This window comes from Leptopilina heterotoma, unplaced genomic scaffold, assembly GCF_015476425.1.
Source record: "Leptopilina heterotoma isolate Lh14 unplaced genomic scaffold, ASM1547642v1 Lhet_490, whole genome shotgun sequence".
NCBI classification, from domain to species: Eukaryota; Metazoa; Arthropoda; class Insecta; order Hymenoptera; family Figitidae; genus Leptopilina; species Leptopilina heterotoma.
In genome coordinates this window covers 77,807-98,332 of record NW_025111106.1, presented here as the reverse complement: position 1 = coordinate 98,332, position 20,526 = coordinate 77,807, and the positions used below count along the sequence as shown (strand labels likewise).

Genomic DNA, 20,526 nt, shown 5'->3' with positions numbered 1-20,526 from the left:
ACCTTATATATTTAATGTAAATATACCTAACGGAGAAAAAATCTCTAAACGTCGGGAGTTGAACGCTCGACCCTAACATTCGTAAACTGATAACCTAACCACCTAACCACGCTCGCCCGCTACGATGACTTGCTTAATACTTAAAGGCATTCCTGACACAGTTCAACTGATAACTGTAGTTAATTTTACTACTTAAAGTAGTTGCATTTACACCTTTTCACAGTTGATAATTTTCTATAAAAACCTATAACATAAATTACATGGAAAATTATTTAACTCCTAGAAGAAGTAAAAACTACTGCAAAATTAGTCTATCGGTAAACTATATAAATCTATGGCGGTTGATGAACACGTGTTGGGAGGTAAAGATGTGAATTAAATGTTTATACTATTGCAAATATGAGTTTAAGTTAAAGAAAAGTCTGTTTAGAATAATTTCCTCCAAATACTTGAAGTTAGACACTTTAAAATTACAAATAAGTCAAAATTAGAGAACTATACATAAGCGACATTTTGGTGAAAAATAGGTTTTTGGTATCAATGGATTCGTAATCAAAAACTGCATCTAACTATCGTAATTAAAATAAAAATATTAAGTTATTTATAGTAAAAAATTAATATTGAAAATATTGGAATTCGCGAAAAATGAGAAATTGCAATGGAAAAAGACACATGAAGTACTTTGCGTAGTCCAGAATCTGCAAAAGGCATGAACTACGTCACAAAATCGTTTGCGTTCTTTTTCCATTGTAAATACTGCCAAGCAGGGCTTCGTTTGCGAAACCACATCTGCAAGGGCGCATAAATGTATTTTTTTAGTTTGTAAACTCAGTGAATAGAGCAAAGATGTCCAGCGGAAACTATACGCAAGCGACATCGGTTTAACTCGGAACTGTGTTTCGGGAACGTTCGGAAATAAACTATACTTTCACTCAGAATAAAATTAGAAATTTAAGCTTTAACATATATGTTTTTCCAAAATTTCGGAGGGGGGGTTGAACCCCCCCCTGGATACACCCCTGTTTTAACGCAAACGGTTTCTCTCAAATATCTCCGTTGGACCTATTTGTCGCTTATGTGTCTTTTTCCGTTGTAGGGCAGAAAAGATCTATAGTTGGGTGATCCATAGTAATGGAAATGGGAAACAAAAAAATTTGAATCACTCAAGTAATTAAATTCCACGTCACTTGAGATATTTTATTCACATTTTTGTTAATTAATACACACCACTTATTGAATAACCGCATATTTACGAAATAAATTATTAACCGATGGGGGGATACGAACCCTAGACCTAACGCATACTGAACACTAACGCTATCCACTACACTATACACGCATCTACAATATTTAAGCATATAATATGCCTTATTTACACTCTACACATATTTCATGAAAATGAATTTACATAAACACCAATACACTGTAAAAACAAGTGTCTCAATGTAAGACGTTTTGTTCCCACTTTTGGAACATTTGAGGTGTTTTACCTCAAAATTATTGAGGTAAAACACCTCATATGTTTCAAAAGAGGGGACAAAAATGTCTTACTTTGAGACACTGTTTTTACAGTGTAGAAAATAACAATAATAAATAATAAACAATTATAACATTATTTATACACAATAAACTTATAATTATTTTTTATCTTAAATTTCGAGATATATATATATATATATATTAAATACATCTTAAAAACTTTTCTCAGGTGGTCAAGTAAATTTGCATCAAATAGTGAATCAAAAATGTAATAAATTCACGCTTTCCAAAATTTTTAAAAAGTCATAGCTTTTGAGAAATCGGCTTTGTTACAACTCACCTCGGTCTGCCCTAGAATTCGAATGAAATAAAAAGAATTATTAAAACTGATGTGTTGCACAACTCCCCACTGACGCTGTTGCATAACATAAATTGCATTCAGTATATCGAAGTCCTGATTATTCTTGTACACTTACCTTTTTGATTATCTTCAAAAACTTTGTGTAAATGTCCGAAACTAAATTTTTAAATTCCAAACTATACCAGATTTATTTTTGGACTGGGGTTCGTGTTTTACCAACTCCAATTAAAAGTTAATCAATTGAGGATTTAATCATTGATTAACCTTTAATAATCAGTGTTGATGAAACCGTCCTTAAATCTTTTAATTGGATGAAATCCGGATTGTTACAGACAATTTTCGGATTGTTTTTCGGCTCACCGACCGACACAATACGGCACTGGCTGGTTTAAATGACGTTAAATAGGTAAAGAAACAATTTTCAACCACTCTTTCTCTAAGCACAAACTCTTTTTACAAAATCCAAAACATTGTTTAAATTCATGCACGAACGTGGTTGCAAAATCTAAAATTGGAAGGTAATTTAATGTTAAGAATATGTTTGCTGGGCCATTGTGCTCGCTCTGCATGCTTTTGCCTTCTTCTGGCGACTGGCACCTATAGTAAAAAAAGCAGGATTGGAAGAGAGCGAATAGAATTGACGGTGAGTTTCTGCCAATACGTTTTCGCGTGAAAACCATATTGGGGGCATTCTGCCAATCCTGCTTTCTCGCCGTCAATTCTGTCCTCTTGAATCTTTCGATTTCACGTTTATTGACTCGACTTGAGTGTGTACTGTTGATCTATTACCACATGATTTAGGGAGCTTTCGACGTTCGCGCTAGGGGCGCTGTGAGTATAAGTCACAGCGCTTATCTAGAAAATACCTAAATCATATGGTAATAGACCAACAGTACAGCCTTCTGTCAAATTTTATTTACTTACATTTTAACATTTTTATTTTATTTTTTTTATATTTCCTGTTTGTTATCAGCATTTTTACACATTATATCAATCAGTCTTTTTGATTGAAATGCCAAATCGAGTTAATAAACGTGAAATTGAAAGAAACAAGTGGACAGAATTAACGGCGAGAAAGCAGGATTGGCAGAATGCCCTCAATACGGTTTTCACTCGAAAACGTATTGGCAGAAACTCACCGTCAATTCTATTCGCTCTCTTCCAATCCTGCTTTTTTTACTGGGCAGTAAACCGCTTCATACTGTCTATCATTATACATTACTTTCCAATTTTACATTTTACAACCGCATTTTCGCGTGGATTTAAACAATCTTTAGAATTATTGTAATTTAGAAGATATCCGCCATTTTGAATTTTTGGAAATAAAGTTCATATTCGTAATCAGCGACCCCAAAAACCCTCGAGTGACAAGTTTCAAGTGAATTCGATAAATTTTTGTAAAACTCATCCGCCTTATTGGATCCGCCATTTTGAATTTTTGAAAATATAGTTCATATTCGTAGGCAGCGACACCGAAAACCCCCGAGTAACAAAATTCAGTCGAATCCATTGACTTTTGGGCAATATAAATAATATTGCTCAAAATTTTCAAATTTTACGTTAGATTTGACGCCATATTGGTCCGTCATCTTGACATCTTTAATTCTACTTTACTTTTCTCGAAAGCGTATAATTTTTATGCACCAATGGTTGAAAAGAGAATTTTATTCTTACATTTTTTCGAGATGAAAAAAATGTCAAACTTGAAAAAATGAATTTTTTTGACATTAAAACCGCCATATTTAATTTTGGTTTAGATGAAATTTATTTTTGACACCGGAATCGGAAAGAGCACATCCAAAACCTTTAGAAAATGTACCTCTGGTACAAATTGTCAATCGTTTTATTTATAATAACGTAGCTTAAAAATTATCATAGAATTTTCACGAGTTCGGCGTTAATGGGTTAAACGCATTTCTTAAATCAGTAAAAGAAAAAATGTCAAAAAATTTCGAAACAGAGCAAAGATACTATATAAATAATTAATATTTATCAAATGAGGGCTCACTGCATAATAAAATGATATATTAAGTAAATGGCGCGTATCTCTTTATTGCAGGTAAGCCAATACAGATTTGTACAAAAACCCTATTGGGGCGTTTGACTCAATCATTTTTTCGTCCACCAAATACGGTCCTGGAATATAAAATTGCCGATTTCGAAACAAAACAGTGAAAAATTATTAAAAAATGGTAAAAGCAAAATTTGACAGACGCGACTGCATTTAACATATGTATCAATGAAAAAGATAAGTTTAAATAAATTAAGAGGAATCTACTGTGCCGACTTCAAATTTTGCTGTTACTACTTTTTAATAATTGTTCACTGTTTCGTTTTGAAATCAGAATTTTTATATTCCGGGACAATTTTCCTTTCAATTTATGAATATCCATCTCTCGGTCTATCGCATCGTCACCGCGGTTATCCGTCACTGTCTGAGTTCAATTTTTTTATTTTTATAAAATAACATTAAAAAATTTATTGATAGGTATGTGCAACAAAACGATGCAAAAATTAGATTTTTTATTAAAAAATTAATTTTTAAATAAGAAAATATAAGATATTACGTTTTTTAAATAAATTTTTTTAATTAATTAGGTAATTTTTTGTAAAATTGTTGGTTTGTATGTAGTAGTCCAAAATAAATAAATTCTTGTACCTTCGACTAACCGTCTTTTTAGTTTTCTGTCAAGGTGTTGACCCGGTGCCTGACGGAAGATCGATGTTCCACTGTACAAAAATTCAAAGTTATTCATTGTTTAATTGATCCAAGTAAAAAAGTATTTTAAGAGAGCGAATAGTATTGACGGTGAGTTTCTGCCAATACGTTTTCGCGTGAAAACCGTATTGGGGGCATTCTGCCAATCCTGCTTTTTCCCGTCAATGCTGTCCTCTTGAATCTTTTGATTTCACGTTCATTGACTCGATTTGACATTTTAATCAAAAAGACTGATTGATTTAATGTGTAAAAATGCTGATAACGAACAGGAAATATAAAACTTTGTTAAAATGCAAATAAATAAAATTTGACAGCAGACTGTGTAGTACACAGTGTGTACTGTTGGTCTATTACCATATGATTTAGGGTATTTTCTAGATAAGCGCTGTGACTTATACTCACAGCGCCCCTAGCGCGAACGTCGAAAGCTCCCTAAATTATGTGGTAATAGATCAACAGTACACACTCAAGTCGAGTCAATGAACGTGAAATCGAAAGATTCAAGAGGACAGTATTGACGGTGAAAAAGCAGGATTGTCAGAATGCCCCAAATATGGTTTTCACGCGAAAACGTATTGGCAGAAACTCACAGCCAATACTTTTCGCTCTGTTCCAATACTTTTTTTCTACTGGGATGTTATATTGTGTGTAAATTGTTATATAGTCGAACCTGGATAAGCGAGAGTTTAAGGGACCGTCAATTTTATCTCGCATATAAAGGTTTCTCACTTATCCAGTTTCTCACTTACAGAGGTGCAAGAGCGATTTCTCTTGCTTATAAAGGTTTATGAATTAATATTGTTTTTTAAAATTAATTCAATTAATGAATATACAACGAATAACTATTAAAATGTATGAGTTAAACTGGAAGATTTTATTTATTTAATTTTAAAGAAGTCTATCATTTTTGCTTGCTTTTTTGTTTTAAGATTTTCGACTTCCTTCTCAAGCTCATAAATTTGATTAAAGACAGACTTATCTACGTTAGCCGAAAATTTATTAGTCAAAATAGTTTAATAAAATTTTGAAATATACCGTCAATAGAAAGTAGAAACTTTTAAAATTATGCGGTAGCTTATTCACGTGAACACAATTTAGTATTAAAGGGTTGGTTCATAAACTACGTAGCCCCTTTTTGAAATTTTGCTCACAATGAAAAACACTGTTTGTATCGTGGTCAATACTTAACTTCCTCCTTAAAAGACTACGTGTGTTGTGAACGTTGGCAATTTTCAACTACTTTATTGAAAAAAATGAATTTAATTCCATTAAAAATGTTTGTATTTTTTAGGTCCCAACTTTGCTATTTGCTGACTTACGAATACAGAGAGAAAATTGCAATTTGACGTACAGAACTTTGGAAATTAAATCGACAGAAGGTAAGAAAACAATTAATTAATAATTTCTTGAATTTTTACGATTACCACCATTTAAGTCATCACCAATTCTGTTTGCTTAGAGCATATTCTTTTTTTACTAGGCAGATAAATATATTCTATAATAATAAATGAATTGTATTTCTTACATTTTTATTATTATGTAACAAGTTACAGTGTAGAAAGTTATAACTTTTCTTCGTTGTTTAATAATTATTTATAAATTAATAAATTTTCGTAAATAGATAAAAAATGCATAAAGTTAGGCCAATTAAAGTAATTGTTCTTATTTTACAACCTAATTTTAATAGTTATCGAACATATAACTTTAGATACAAAATTTAGAAAGTTATATTTTTTACATTTTTTAAATTCCAAAGACTTTGCAATAATAGTTTATTATTAGTTCCTTCAATAGGTTAATTGATTGTGTTTTAAATACTCAATAAATTGTTAATGATTATTTGAATTTTCACACAAAGATTTTAAATACAAATTTCAAATTTTACCTTTTTTATTTTTTATTTTTAAAAGTTTAATTTCTTTTGATAACATAACTCTAAATATTTGTTAATATGTCAAAAAAGTGTAAAAAATTTCTAAAATTAAAGAAACATATTTATAGGTGTCCTAACATTTTAAAAAAGTTGTGGACAAAAAACATTTTATAGCAATTTTTATTTACTTTGTATATAAGGGTCAAAATCAAAAAATCGACAATATGTGCCTAACTTTTTAAAAGAAAATAAAATCTTTAAAATGTTGAAAAAATTGTCTGTTTTGTTAGTTATGTTCTAAAATATGTCAAAAATCATAAAATTCAAGATCAAGGAATACTTATTAGCTTAACCACTTCACTGGCGGGGCGTTCCAAATGGCGTTCCACGCGCCGAGGCCCAGACTGGCAAAAACACCGAAATGGCGTTCCTAATAAAACTTTATTTTTAAAGAGTGTACACTACTTTTTACTACTACAAAGCAATATTTCTATAGTTTAGACATCAGGGAACAAGATTATCACAATGAAAATTTCAGTTTTTGAGATTTTCAATGTTTCTTTGAACGTTGAAATAGTCGATTTTTAACACTTTTTAACAAATGGCGTTCCACTTTTGTTATTATTAATAATTATTAAATTTTATTTATTAATTATTTATATTTATTTTTACTTACTACATTATTATATTATAATGTTTTGTATGTAAATATATTTTTTAAATAAAAAATATGAGTTTTACTGTGTAAAAATTGAAAAAAAGTGGAACGCCATTTGGTGAAAAGTGGTAAAAATTGACTATTTCATTGTTTGAAAAAACATTGAAAATCCCAAAAACTGAAATTTTTATTGTGATAATCTTGTTCCATGATGTCTAAACTATAGAAATATTGCTTTGTATAAGTTAAAAGTAGTGTACACTCTTTAAAAATAATGTTTTATTAGGAACGCCATTTCGGTGTTTTTGCCAGTCTGGGCCTCGGCGCGTGGAACGCCATTTGGAACGCCCCGCCAGTGAAGTGGTTAATAATATTTTTTTTAGTAATCACATATTTAACCTATTTCAATATGATGAAATTACAAAAAAAGGTTTATAGTAATAATTAATTTTTCATTTTAAGTTAGTTTCATTATTTAAATACTGAATTTACCTGTTAAATAATAATAACATATTATTTAGCGTGTTAATCGTTTTAATATGACTTTCTGAAAATATTTTTTGATAACTAACCAAATAGATTTTAGAAAATTTCTTTCTGTCTATGTAACGTCTGACTTCACTCCTTAAAAAAATATATGTCGGACGGAACACGATGACAAAAAATAATAAACATGAATTTTTATTTTTGTTATTATTCGAAAACTTGAATTTAGTTTTAATTATACATTCACACAAATAATATACATATACTAGCAAATTTTTTTTATATATTAATTACCATTTAAAAATGTTCGCCTTTAAAAAAATACTTGTGGAGACGATTACAAAAAAAGATGTACTCTTTTCTTAATATTATCAAAATATCATTTTACTGATTTTTAAATTGATTTTGACATTCCTCTATGCTCACGTATTATCAAATTTATATCATACTTGATTTATTTCATAGTTTTTCAACTTTCAATTGCGATACCAATTTGAAAACCGGTAAATATGTGTGTGAGGACACGATGATATTAAAAAATTTCAAATCTGGGGACACGTTAAAAATTCTTTAAATTTCGCATTTAGTGTTATAAAAATTCTCACCACTTTCCTATATTACACTTTATACATTGGAGAACACGTACACGAAAAGAAATTTTATTTTATATAATAAAAAATTGAATTAAAAATTTTTTTATATCCTAAAATGTATATAGGGACACGGGACACGATGACATTTTGGACATATTTTTACTATTTTGTACCTGTTGTATCAATAAAAAATTAAATTAAATAACTAGGTATTGTAGATAAAATTATACTTTGCAAGATGTTTGTATTTTAAATCATGAATTTTTAACAAACAAATTATTATTTATCCAGGACAAGTTTTCAACGATTTTTTGATTTTAACCCATAACTCTGTAATATTACCGGGCAATATTGCCACCAGGGGGACATTTTAGTATTACTGTAATATTACGTGCTACTTCCCTTACAGCAAATAGATTTCCCTGTGATATTAAAAGTTCCCTCTACTAAGACATCCCTAAAATATTCATGGTGGATACTTATTTTTTAAACTATTTTCTTGAAATTTAAAGGAAGAAAATAAAGTAATAAGTAGAATCTAAAAAATAAATAAATCAAATTATAAAATATAAAATACAATAGATTTGTTTCACTTAATTGGTATCGTAATACCGGTTTTTTATTTAAAAAAACCTGTGTGTATAATAATTATTTTCATGACATAAATTTGCTGACAAGCTGTTAACGCAAATTTTTAAGATTAGTTTATTAACTCAAACTTTTAAATGATTTTACATTTAATAACAATACACTTTTGAAGGATGTTCCTGGGATGTTAAATACCACATCCCACATATATCCACAAGCCATTATACAACTATACAGAAATATCCCCTTGAGATTTTCAGGGTATAAAAAGTTCAATACTTTAAGATATTTGTAGGAATATCCATAAAGTATCCTTTTGATATCCCAGACAGCTATAGATCTAAGTGGGACGGAATTGGGATATCCATAGAATATCTTATGTTGTAAGGGTTGGGTTAATATTTCTAAATTTGGTGGCAAGGTACTGTCAAGTTTATGGAAATTTTTGGTGTGCCATATATGCTTCGTAAACTATATAGATATACCATTTAAAACTCATTTAGAAATATTCTTTAATTTTTTTTACAGAAATCATTGAAGGTACAACGTTCAAGCGACACGTAAAAAGTACAATAAAGGAAAATATGGCAGATCCTCTTAACATCTTTTCCGAAATTTTTATGGAGAGTTTTAAGGAAGCAATGAGGCAGAATAATCAGTGCCTCGTTAATGAGTTGCTATTACAAGGAAGTGTTTACCAAAGCGATAAATTTGGCAACACATTTTTACACGCTGCGGTAATAATAGGCTCATTAGACACAGTAACAGTTTTATGTAACTTAGGGGCGGATATTTATGCTTTAAACAAAGATAAGAAAACTCCATTGTTTTATGCCATTAAGAGTTCTGTAGATATAGTCAAAATATTATTAAGTAATAGAGAAATTAGTGATTGGTGTTTACTGCGTCAGGCTATTATTTTTGGATCTGAAGAAGTAGTTAAATTTTTTGTAAATAATTTGCCATTGTACATTAATAAAAATTTTCCAACAGAGTGTATATTCAATAGAAGTCTAAGACTCTCTAAAATAGTTAAATATGATAAGATTGAGGATATCTTAAAACTACTTCTTCAGCTTCAAAAATATGTCAGTCGTGAATATTTAGATTATCCTTTGTTAATTTTTTTCGCAGCAAAAATAGCCAACAAACATATTTTACAATTAGTTTTAGAAGACTGTGAAAAATATTTAGAAGAAAGTATAGGTTTCACTAAACCGTTGATTGAAAGGAATGTGGAAAGAGATGAAACACAGAATCGATTTCTTCCCTACGAATTAAATTTTCAAGGTAGTTTTTGCGAAACAGCACTTCATTACGCAGTGAGTCTTCAACTGTCTGAAGTTGTGCTGTTTCTTTTACAAGAAGGAGCGGATCCCAATTGCAAAACTCGTAGTGGTTTAACACCTCTTCATTATGCATCATATCTTGGAAACGAGAACATTTGCAGTATTCTGTTAAACTTTGGAGCGCAGGTCAATCCGAATTCGTGTCAAACAAATTTCGGACTAATTTTACATTCGGATTGTCCAAGCAATCCATTACATTTAGTTTGTGGTGAGTGGACCACGCGAGAAGTTTTAAATTCTTCTTGGAATTCTTATTGTAAGGAATTGCATGATTCGAATTTCTTACCGGGACCTGTTTTTGATAGGAAGATATTAAAGCTATTACTGAGTTATGGAGCAAATCCTAAAATTTCAGGACATAATGGTTTTAATCCTTTCTTTGAAGCGTGCAGAACAGGTCGTTGGAAGGAAATGAAGATTTTTTTGGAATTTCTTACAGACGTTTATGCTTATGATATAGAAGAGAATACAGCTCTTCATCTTGCAGCAATTGATGGTGCCTTTGAAACAGTAGATCTTCTACTGGCGAAAGGCATTGACGTCAATGTAAAAAATTATTTAGGTTATACTCCTCTTATGTATTACATAACAAATGTGAAGAATCCATGTTCGAAAATGATAAAACTTTTCGCGTACCATGGCGCAAATTTAAATGACAGAAGTAATGAAGGGTGGACAGTTTTACAAATGGCTGCTTCATTTAATAATCCCGAAGCTGTACTAACCTTGTTGGAATTAGGAGACAAAGAATTGTGGAATTTGTCTCCTGATTCCCATACTCAAGGTTTAGTCTCAAGTTCGTGGTCAACTGGTGGACAGGGATTAGAAGTTCTTCTGTCTTTCATCTCTTTAAGAGAGGATAAAATCGGAAATTATATTAAATGTTTTATAAAACCTTCTCATTTCAATAAAGCTTCTACTTATTTTGAAAAGTCAAAACTAGAACAGGAAGAATTAAGGAAAGCGATAGTAGTGCATAGAAGAAATATTTCATATTACAATATTTTAACATGGAATTTTTCAACATTAGTACGTGTTATTAAAATTGCAAAATTAAGAAATGAATTAACTTATTTTTCAAATGTAAGTTTGAAGTTTCCATGTTATGCACTTTTAATAAATCGTAGATTATCAAGAATTAAATCATTAGAAGCTTCTGTGGATAAAGCTATCGATTTCTTTATGAATTTCGGCGAAAAAAATCTACCGTGTCTAGTTATTGAGAAAATTCTTAGTTATCTTTCTTGTCGAGATTTTCAGGTGTTTGGAAATGTTCTATAGGAAATTTAATTATTATGAACTTATAAATAGAGACATTAGATTTTCGTTTTAATTTCTAGTTACCACTCGCAATGCTGAAATTGACATCAATATTAACAACATATTCTCAACAGTTTTTGTAATACAGAAATATTGTCAATACTGCTGCAACTTTCAGTAGTGTATGGGCTTTATATTATTATAATTTACATAATTTATTGTTTTATAATCAATTTATTTATTGTGAAATATGTTTGTTGTTATTTTAGTATAAATAATGTATAAAGTGTGTATATTTAAATAGTGTAAATATAATTAGTGTGCATATGTAAATATTGTGTATGTATGTATATTTATGTCATAACTTGTATGTTTACAGAAATGTCTTAATTAAAAAAAATAAAAATGTGTTTTTAAATTAAATTTGTTAAATTTTATCTCAAAATGTAAAAGTACTTTTTATTAACACAAAGAACTGATATCTTCCATTAAAAGTTTAATAAATGGTATTAAAAACGTATTCTGCTCTTTAATATTTTCATAAATTATCCTAAACTTACAATAATGCTATAACATAGTTTGTTTTTATACCATTAAATTTGTTAGTATACTCAATTAAATAGTATTTTTAATTAACTTAAATATTTTTCTAAAAGAAAATCTTTATAATTACACTACCGTCCAAAAGTATCAGGACGATTACATTCGACTCTATGAAAAAACATGCCATCACTTTTTCAATCATATCTCGGAAATAAAAGGATGTACAAAAAAACTTAAATACGGTTAGAAAGCTGATTAAATTCTGCGTAAAATAAGCAATCTTTAAAGTCATTTCGTTAATTATTTTTTAAGTTGTAGAGTAAGAAAGAAATAAAAAAATTTATCAAATTTTCTCATTTTCGTCTCTTGACTTCAACTTTTTCAAAAATCCAGAAAAATTTAGATAAAATTTTTCTAAAAACACAGAAATCTTTGTTAGAATTTCAGCTTTAAAATAAGCCTTCGAAAATTAAAAAAGGTTAATCCGTCTATGATAAATCATTAAAAATGTGAAGCCGTGTTTCGACCGATTGGTGCATTGAAATTAAACGGTGACGAAGATTTCTGTGTTTCTAGAAAAATTTTATCTAAATTTTTTTAGATTTTTAAAAAAGTTGAAGTCAAGAGACAAAAATGAGAAAATATGATATTTTTTTTATTTCTTTCTCACTCTACAATTTAAAAAATAATTAACGAAATGACTTCAAAGACGGCTTATTTTACGCAGAATTTAATCAGCTTTCTAACCGTATTTAATTTTTTTTGTACCTCCTTTTATTTCCGAGATATGATTGAAAAAGTGATGGCATGTTTTTTCATAGAGTTGAATGTAATCGTCCTGATACTTCTGGCCGGTAGTGTAGGTACAGAACTGAAAATATTTTTTAAATGCTTTAAAACAACTATTTTCTTAAAATACATAAATTGAAATTTTATTAACAATTCATAATCTTAAAAAATTCGTACATTAAGGAAACAGGAAAATCAAAATGGATTTAAAAAGTAAGTATATAATTTTATACTACGGGGTAACTACTCCAGCCGTTTGCTCCATATTGTACACTATTAATACAAATATTACTATATTAAAATATATCCTAAATACGATTTTATTTGAATAAATATTTATAATTTCTTTCAATATTAATTTTTTTAAGTAAAATTTCTAAATAAATAGTTGTAGAATTTATCACTCGGTAAAAGATAATAGGTATAAAATATCAAGAAAATTATCTATCCTCCAAGTCAAATATTAAAATAATAAATAACACAATTTTAACGTTTCGACAGCCCTGCTGTCCTTGCCAGAAACGTAAAATTTCTATAATTATTTTATGTTTCTGATGAGGACAGCATTGCTGTCAAAACCTTAAAATTGTGTTTTTTATTATTTTAATATTTGACTTGGAGGATTGATGTTTTTCGTTTTCATTTGAAGAAGCCGAAACGAAGCTTAGGTCAATTCTTTTAAATACTGTTTTAATATATTACGCGGAAAAAACTTTGCCGGTCCAAAGATTTGAACTCTCAACTTTCATTGTCGAAGACAAACAGCTTGTTCGCTCAGCTATTTAAGGGGGCAGTCTGGGTTTTTTGCACGTATTTAAAGATTTTTTTTCAAAGTGAAATTTATTAAATATATTAAACTATATATATAAAAAATTTCTTTGTATTTTTTTGTTGCTAATGGCGAAGAACTGGCGACTGTAAGTAGAGTCTTCAAAAATCTGTTTGACATGATATATCCAGTCAGAACAGACGGAATCAAAAAGTTCAAACAGCGAGACGCATGCTTATTCCCGAAATCTTTTTTGACCAAATAGTTATTTGATATAAAACTACTTAACTTAAAATTCACATAATATGCACATTATTTAACATAAATTTCTTTTGACATAAAATTCATTTAACGTAAATTTTATTTGTTATAAAATTCATTTGACATCAATTTCATTTGGCATAAATGTCATTTAACGTAATTCTCATTTGACATAAAATCCATTTGACATAAATATCATTAGACATAAAATTAGCTTGACATAAATTTCATTTGACGTGAATATCATTTAACATAATTATTATTTAACGTAAAATTAAATTTATATAAATTTCATTTAGCATTAATGCCATTTAACATAATTCTCATTTGACATAAAATTTACTTGACATAAATTTCATTTGGTATAAATCCCATTTAACATAATTTTCATTTGACATAAAGTTCACTTGATATCAATTTCATTTGACGGATAAGTAATTGCACATAATTCTCATTTGACATAACATTCAGATGTCATAGATTTCATTTTACATAAAGATCATTTGACATAGAAATATAGGCGCGAATTTCAAAATTGGCGAATCACAATGTTGTTGATAATATCTAATTGGTTACTTTTAAAATTAGCGCCGATATTTTTATGTAAAATGTAATTTGCGTAAAATGATTTTTATGTCAAATGAGAATTTTATTAAATGACTTTTATGACAAATGAGAATTGTGTTAAATGTCTTTTATATCAAATGAACTTTATGTCAAATGAAAATGATGTTAAATGGGATTTATACCAAATGAAATTTATGTCAAGTAAATTTTATGTCAAATGAGAATTATGTTAAATGGCATTAATGCTAAATGAAATTTATATAAATTTAATTTTACGTTAAATAATAATTATGTTAAATGATATTCACGTCAAATGAAATTCATGTCAAGCTAATTCTATGTCTAATGATATTTATGTCAAATGAGAATTACGTTAAGTGACATTTATGCCAAATGAAATTGATGTCAAATAAATTTTATAACAAACAAAATTTACGTTAAATGAATTTTATGTCAAAAGAAATTTATGTTAAATGATTTTTATGTCACTAGAAATTTATGTTACATAATTGTTATGTCAAATGGGAATTAAGTTATCTGAGTTTTATGTAACATAATATTTCTGTTTAATGAATTCTATGACAAATGATATTTATGTTAAATGGTTTTTGTGTGCAATGAAATTTATGTCAAATAATGTGCATATTATGTAAATTTTAAGTTAAGTAGTTTTATATCAAATAACTATTTGGTTAAAAAAGATTTCGGGAATAAGCATGCGCCTCCAAACAGCATATTAAAATATAGGGAAGTGGTTATAGCCGGAAGTAAAACAAAAAATTTCCATTGAAAAATAACACAATGGCGGATTTTTTACAATTTTAACTCAACTTTTGCAACTGAAATTGTTTAAAAACAGGTTAAAAATTATGATTTTACTTCGGGCTATAATCACTTACCTATATTGTATTATGCTGTTTGAATTTTTTGATTCCGTTTGTTTTGACTGGAGATATCATGTCAACCAGATTTTCGAGGACTCTACATACAGTCACCAGTTCTTCGCTATTAGAAACAAAAAAATAGTAAGAAATTTTTTACATATAGTTTAATATATGTGTAATAATATGTAAAATTTTAAAATATTTAAACAAATTTCATTATGAAATTTTTTTTTTCAAAATACGTGCAAAAGACTCAGACTGCACCCGTAAACTACAATAAATTCTGAGTTTTAGAAGTACTTATCTCATAGTGTTGCAAACTTCAAAGGAATTAAAAAAAAATACGAAATATTAAAACGGAATAAACAGGAATTAAACTTCTCACATAATATTTCGGAATTCAAAAAGATTCAAAAATTAAAAAAATATTATAACGGAATTGATTGGAATTCACTTTCAAAAAATCTTTGTCTAAAAAAAACACGTTTTTCTGGTCGTTTTGACACATATAACTCCTTGGACTGAAAGGATTGTAAAAACAAATTTTTTTAATAAGTTTCGAAAAAATATTTTTTTCAGTTATGAATTGTTAAAAAAATTTATATAATATATTTTAAAATCAATTCACAATGATTCCACCTTTTTTAACAGGTGTGAAAAAAACAGTTCTCGGTTGACTTTTATCAATTTATTTTTAAATTAAATCTGTTCCGGAAGTTTTCTCAATATTTATAAATTAATTAGTGAATTACAGTTGATTTTTATTGTATTATGATAAAACGTAAGTTATAATAATCAAATAAATAAACTATTCATTAGAATAAAGCTAGATACAGTGTATAAGAAAACGCGAGGTTTAAATGTTCACAGTTCTCACAAGACTGGTTAGTATATTCGCATTACAGAGATACAACTGTTTACACTATACGCTCACATAATAATAATACATTCTTATAGCAATAGTAGTGGTAGTTATATTTCGTTTATGACTTTTATTGTGTCCGAGAAGGCAGTACAAATAATAATATAGATATATGTACTCTGTTTACTTGTAAATTTTACTTAATGGAATTATCTTTATTTTCTTAATACAGTATGATTGTATATATGGGTCTGTCCATGTCTAAATGATAAAAAAAATTAAAATCATCCCATCTTTTACTAAAATTCTTATGTAAAAACAAATAATGTATTTTAATAAAGTTATAATAAATTTTCCATTTGTTTAAATAAATTTTTGTTATATACTAACTTTTTACAGAATGTACCTATAAAGATACATTTTTTCCAAATTTTGCAATTTATCGAACTTTTAATAAATAGAGATTCAAATTTAAAACGCACTTATTATTTAATTAAATTTTAAACAAATTTATTATTTGTATTTACTAACTATTTACAGAAAAGTATCTAATAGAAAGATGCAGTTTTCTCAGATTTTGAATTTAACCAAATTTAATACTTATAAACACCTACCAAATTCAGATTAAAAACAAATTGTTATTTCAACTGATTTTAAACAAATTAATATTGTTCATAATCATGTTTTCAAGCAATTTAAGTACGAAGATAAATTTTTTTTTCTAATTTTCAAATTAATAAACTTATGTAGGAGGCATTCCAGGCCAAACCGAAATATCGTTTAATTTCACATTTTTGATTTGGCTCAAACATTTTTTATCTTTTAGTACTAGTTGAAAAAGAGCTTCATGATTTTTTCAAATTTTTTCACCCAGCCGTTTACAAGATACGAATTTTTCAAAATTTTACGTTTTGAAAAAAAAATTTTTTTTAATGCTCATAACTTTTACAAATGTGGATCAATTTTAAAATTTCTTATATGAAAATTGTTTTTTTTTCATAAACTTTTCAAAAATTAAAAAAAAAATTCAAAAATTTTTTACTGCATTTTTAAAAATTTCAAGATTAAAATTTAATTTTTAAATCTGATTGTATCCTTCGATTTAAAAAAAAAATTAGATTTTTTAAAAATGTGGTCGCAACGACTCTCAGACGAAAGTCAGTGGACTGACCCATAAGGAATAAATTATATTAATTCAATTATTTTTAATTAAATGAGTTATTTTTATTAAGTTATTATTATCAGTACAATGGAAAACTGGTTTTATCATAAGTTTCCGAAGAAATTTTTAAAAAAGTGTCTAAAAAATGATTTAAAAAGTTTCTTATATATTTATGATTAGGTGCCTATACTAAAAATTTAATTTCATAAGAGAATAAAATAACATTTTTAAAAATTTATTCTTTTGTATCACTAGACTTTTGGAGGAATCGTATTTCAATTGATATTAGGCAAAACTGAATCCTGTAAAATCAGTTTGTTGCACAATACAGCGGCTGAATGAGTAAATACTGAATTTCAATAATTTAATAAATTCTGAAAAAATAGTAAAAATCATTTCCCCACGCCGGGACAGGGCTTAAAATTTGCGTAAACAGAAGTAGTTTTTTTGGAATTTTTTTTAAAAAATCGAAGGATACAAACAGATTTAAAAATTAAATTTTAATCTTGAAATTTTTTAAAATGCAGTAAAAAATTTTTGAAAATTTTTTTTTATAAAATTTCTAAAAAGTTTATGAAAAAACAAACAATTTTCATATAATAAAGTTTAAAATTTATCCACATTTGTAGAAGTTATGAGCATTCAAAAAATTTTTTTTTTTTTAAAACGTAAAATTTTGACAAATTCGTGTCTTGTAAACGGCTGGGTAAAAAAATTTGAAAAAAATCATGAAGCTCTTTTTCAACTAGTACTAAAAGATAAAAAATGTTTGAGCCAAATCAAAAATGTGAAATTAAACGATATTTCGGTTTGGCCTGGAATGCCTCCAGACACAGATTCAAATTAAAAATACAATTATTATTTAAACCATTTTTAAACAAATTATTATTCTTATTTACTAACTTTTTCCAGAATTGTTTCAATTACATAATTTTATTTTTAATTCAAAACTGTATTTCAAACTAGTTTTGTTAATTTGTATGATTAGAAAAAACTGTATCTTTCTAGTACTATATTCTGTAATAGTTTGTAAATAACAATAATAATTTGTTTAAAACTTGTTTAAATAATAATGATTATGTTTTTAATCTTCAACGGTATTTATATAAGGTCCGGTAAATTGCAAAATCGGGAAGAAATGCACCTTTCTAGGTATAATATGTAAAAACTTAATAACAAACAATTTTAATTATTTTAATAACAAACATTCTTCCTTGAGATACAGCAATTTAAAAATTTTTTAAACTTCTTAAATACAAAATTTTTTAAAATCGATTTTGGGCTTCTTACTGGCATGTATTCCATTACAAAATTTTGAAGTTTAACTATAGTCGAAGAAGTAGGGGACAACTTTGATTTTTTAGGTATGGACTGACCCATATGCATATATATATATATATATATATATATATATATATATATATATATATATATATATATCTATATTCGTAGTAATATAATTATAAAATTCAAAGCCTTAGCAAATTTATCAGTATTCATTCGTCTTTTGTTTTGGAGGTTTGACATTGTTACCGAAAAGTAAATATTTTGTCTCATCATCAGGCATTTGAATATAAAATTTTTGCACATCAAAAAATTATTATGTGCATAAAATAATGTATATTAATTGCTTAATTTTGTATTATAGAATAATTATTTTAATCTAAAATTTCAAAAAATACAAAATTTGAATTTTTTGTGAAAAATATAAATGTGTATTAATTTTATAAATTTTGATAAAATGTATACTTTATATACATCAATCGATTCGTTTCCACGTCATGAATGTTATTTTGACAAGAATTAATTAAAATTTCGATATAAGAGAAAGTTATTTTAAAAAATACAAAATAATTGTTTTTTCAAATTTTGAAAAAATTTTATAAAAAAAAATTTTGTAAATATATTTGGAAATCCTTGTCGGATTTTAGGTATTAATAACTGCAATGAGCCTACGAAATTTCAGGACAATCTATTAAAACGTGATTGAGATAATTTGTATACAATATTTTGTGATAAGCACACACATATATCCCAAGTAGAAATGTCCGGAGTTAGGACGGAGTTAAACAATGGCATGGTACTGACTCAGTACTGACCGTCGGTACTGACTTTTGGAACCCGATCAGTACTGGGAGTATACTGACTCCAAAACCGAATCAGTAATACGTCGGAGTTGAAAAAGTATTAAAATCAGTACTGGCAGAAAACTGGCATAACACCAAATCAGTACTGCGAAGGAGTTAAAAAACAAACAAAATTTTTTATAATGGCATTAAATCGGACACTATTAATAACAACAACATCGTTTGATTTATTAACTATTAAAATATTTTCCAAGATTTTTAAAAACATTATTCGTCAACAATAACATCAAACACCTAATTAATATATAATTAATTATTAATTAATAGGTATATCATAATAATAATAAATTATTATTTATTAATTATTTTTACTATTATGTATTATTAATAATAATTTTTTTTTATTTTTTAAAAATGTAGGGTCATTTGGGGTAAATGTAAACAAGGGGTAAATGTAAACAGTAGATGTTTCAACTAAATTTACAAATTTAAAAATAAGTATGACGTCAATATTTTTACCTCACACGGAAAAAAAAAGTTCGAGGATTATTCGGGAACTTCGTTCTTAACTCTTGGATACGGCGGGTAGTACACAGATAACTAAAGGTTGCCTCGTTTAAATATGTAATTTACTATTTCTCTACAAATTATAACTATTTCACCGCTTCTCGGCAAACTGTTCTTGAAAAAGTCGGGAACTGTTCAAGAAAATCGAAAAGTTAGGCGAATGCAATAAAAAATGGATTCTGCTTCCCCCCTCCCACTTTCCCTCCTTGACACGTGCGCACACACACACATTTATCCTTGAAGGTCACATACAATTTTTATTTTTTATTAAGTTTCTGAAATAGAAAAAACCATATTAGAGAAAAATCGACGGCGGATGGAACAGAACTCGCGTACTTATAAATATATAAGGCACGCAAGTCTTAAGGCCTAAGCACAATAGTTTCGCGAAAGTCGTTCGCGAACGCAAAGCATGAGTTAAAAAAGGACAGAGATATATTTGTGTCTTTTTCTATCTCATGCGTCTCGTTCGTGAACGACTTTCGCGAACCTATTGTGCGTTGGACTTTACTGACGGTGAGACTTGTTGAGACTGGTGCGCACAGTTTCTGCGCACCAAGATTCCTTGACGAGTTCCCGAAAATTTCAGAGACAGTTGCGGCCAGTGCTATGAACTTTACATGAGAAAGTAATGAAAAAGAGACTAATGGACTATTTATAGCTTTTTCT

General features: G+C 27.9%; 1 protein-coding gene across 7 annotated transcripts in view; it reads left to right on the top strand.

Moving 5' to 3' along the window:
- The window catches only part of LOC122507635 (ankyrin-3-like), a 47,722-nt gene extending 35,949 nt beyond the window's left edge, over positions 1–11,773 (top strand). For 4 of the 7 annotated variants that reach the window (XM_043620449.1, XM_043620446.1, XM_043620444.1 and 1 more), the window contains 2 exons: positions 5,851–5,938; positions 9,286–11,773. In XM_043620449.1, the coding sequence (XP_043476384.1) occupies positions 9,342–11,387 (2,046 nt within the window). In that variant the 5' untranslated portion in view covers positions 5,851–5,938; positions 9,286–9,341 and the 3' untranslated portion in view covers positions 11,388–11,773. Of the gene's footprint in view, positions 1–1,714; positions 5,939–9,285 lie in introns of those variants that run through there. The other 3 variants (XM_043620450.1, XM_043620447.1, XM_043620443.1) reach the window with 3 other exon arrangements.
- The last annotated feature ends 8,753 nt before the right edge of the window (positions 11,774–20,526 follow it).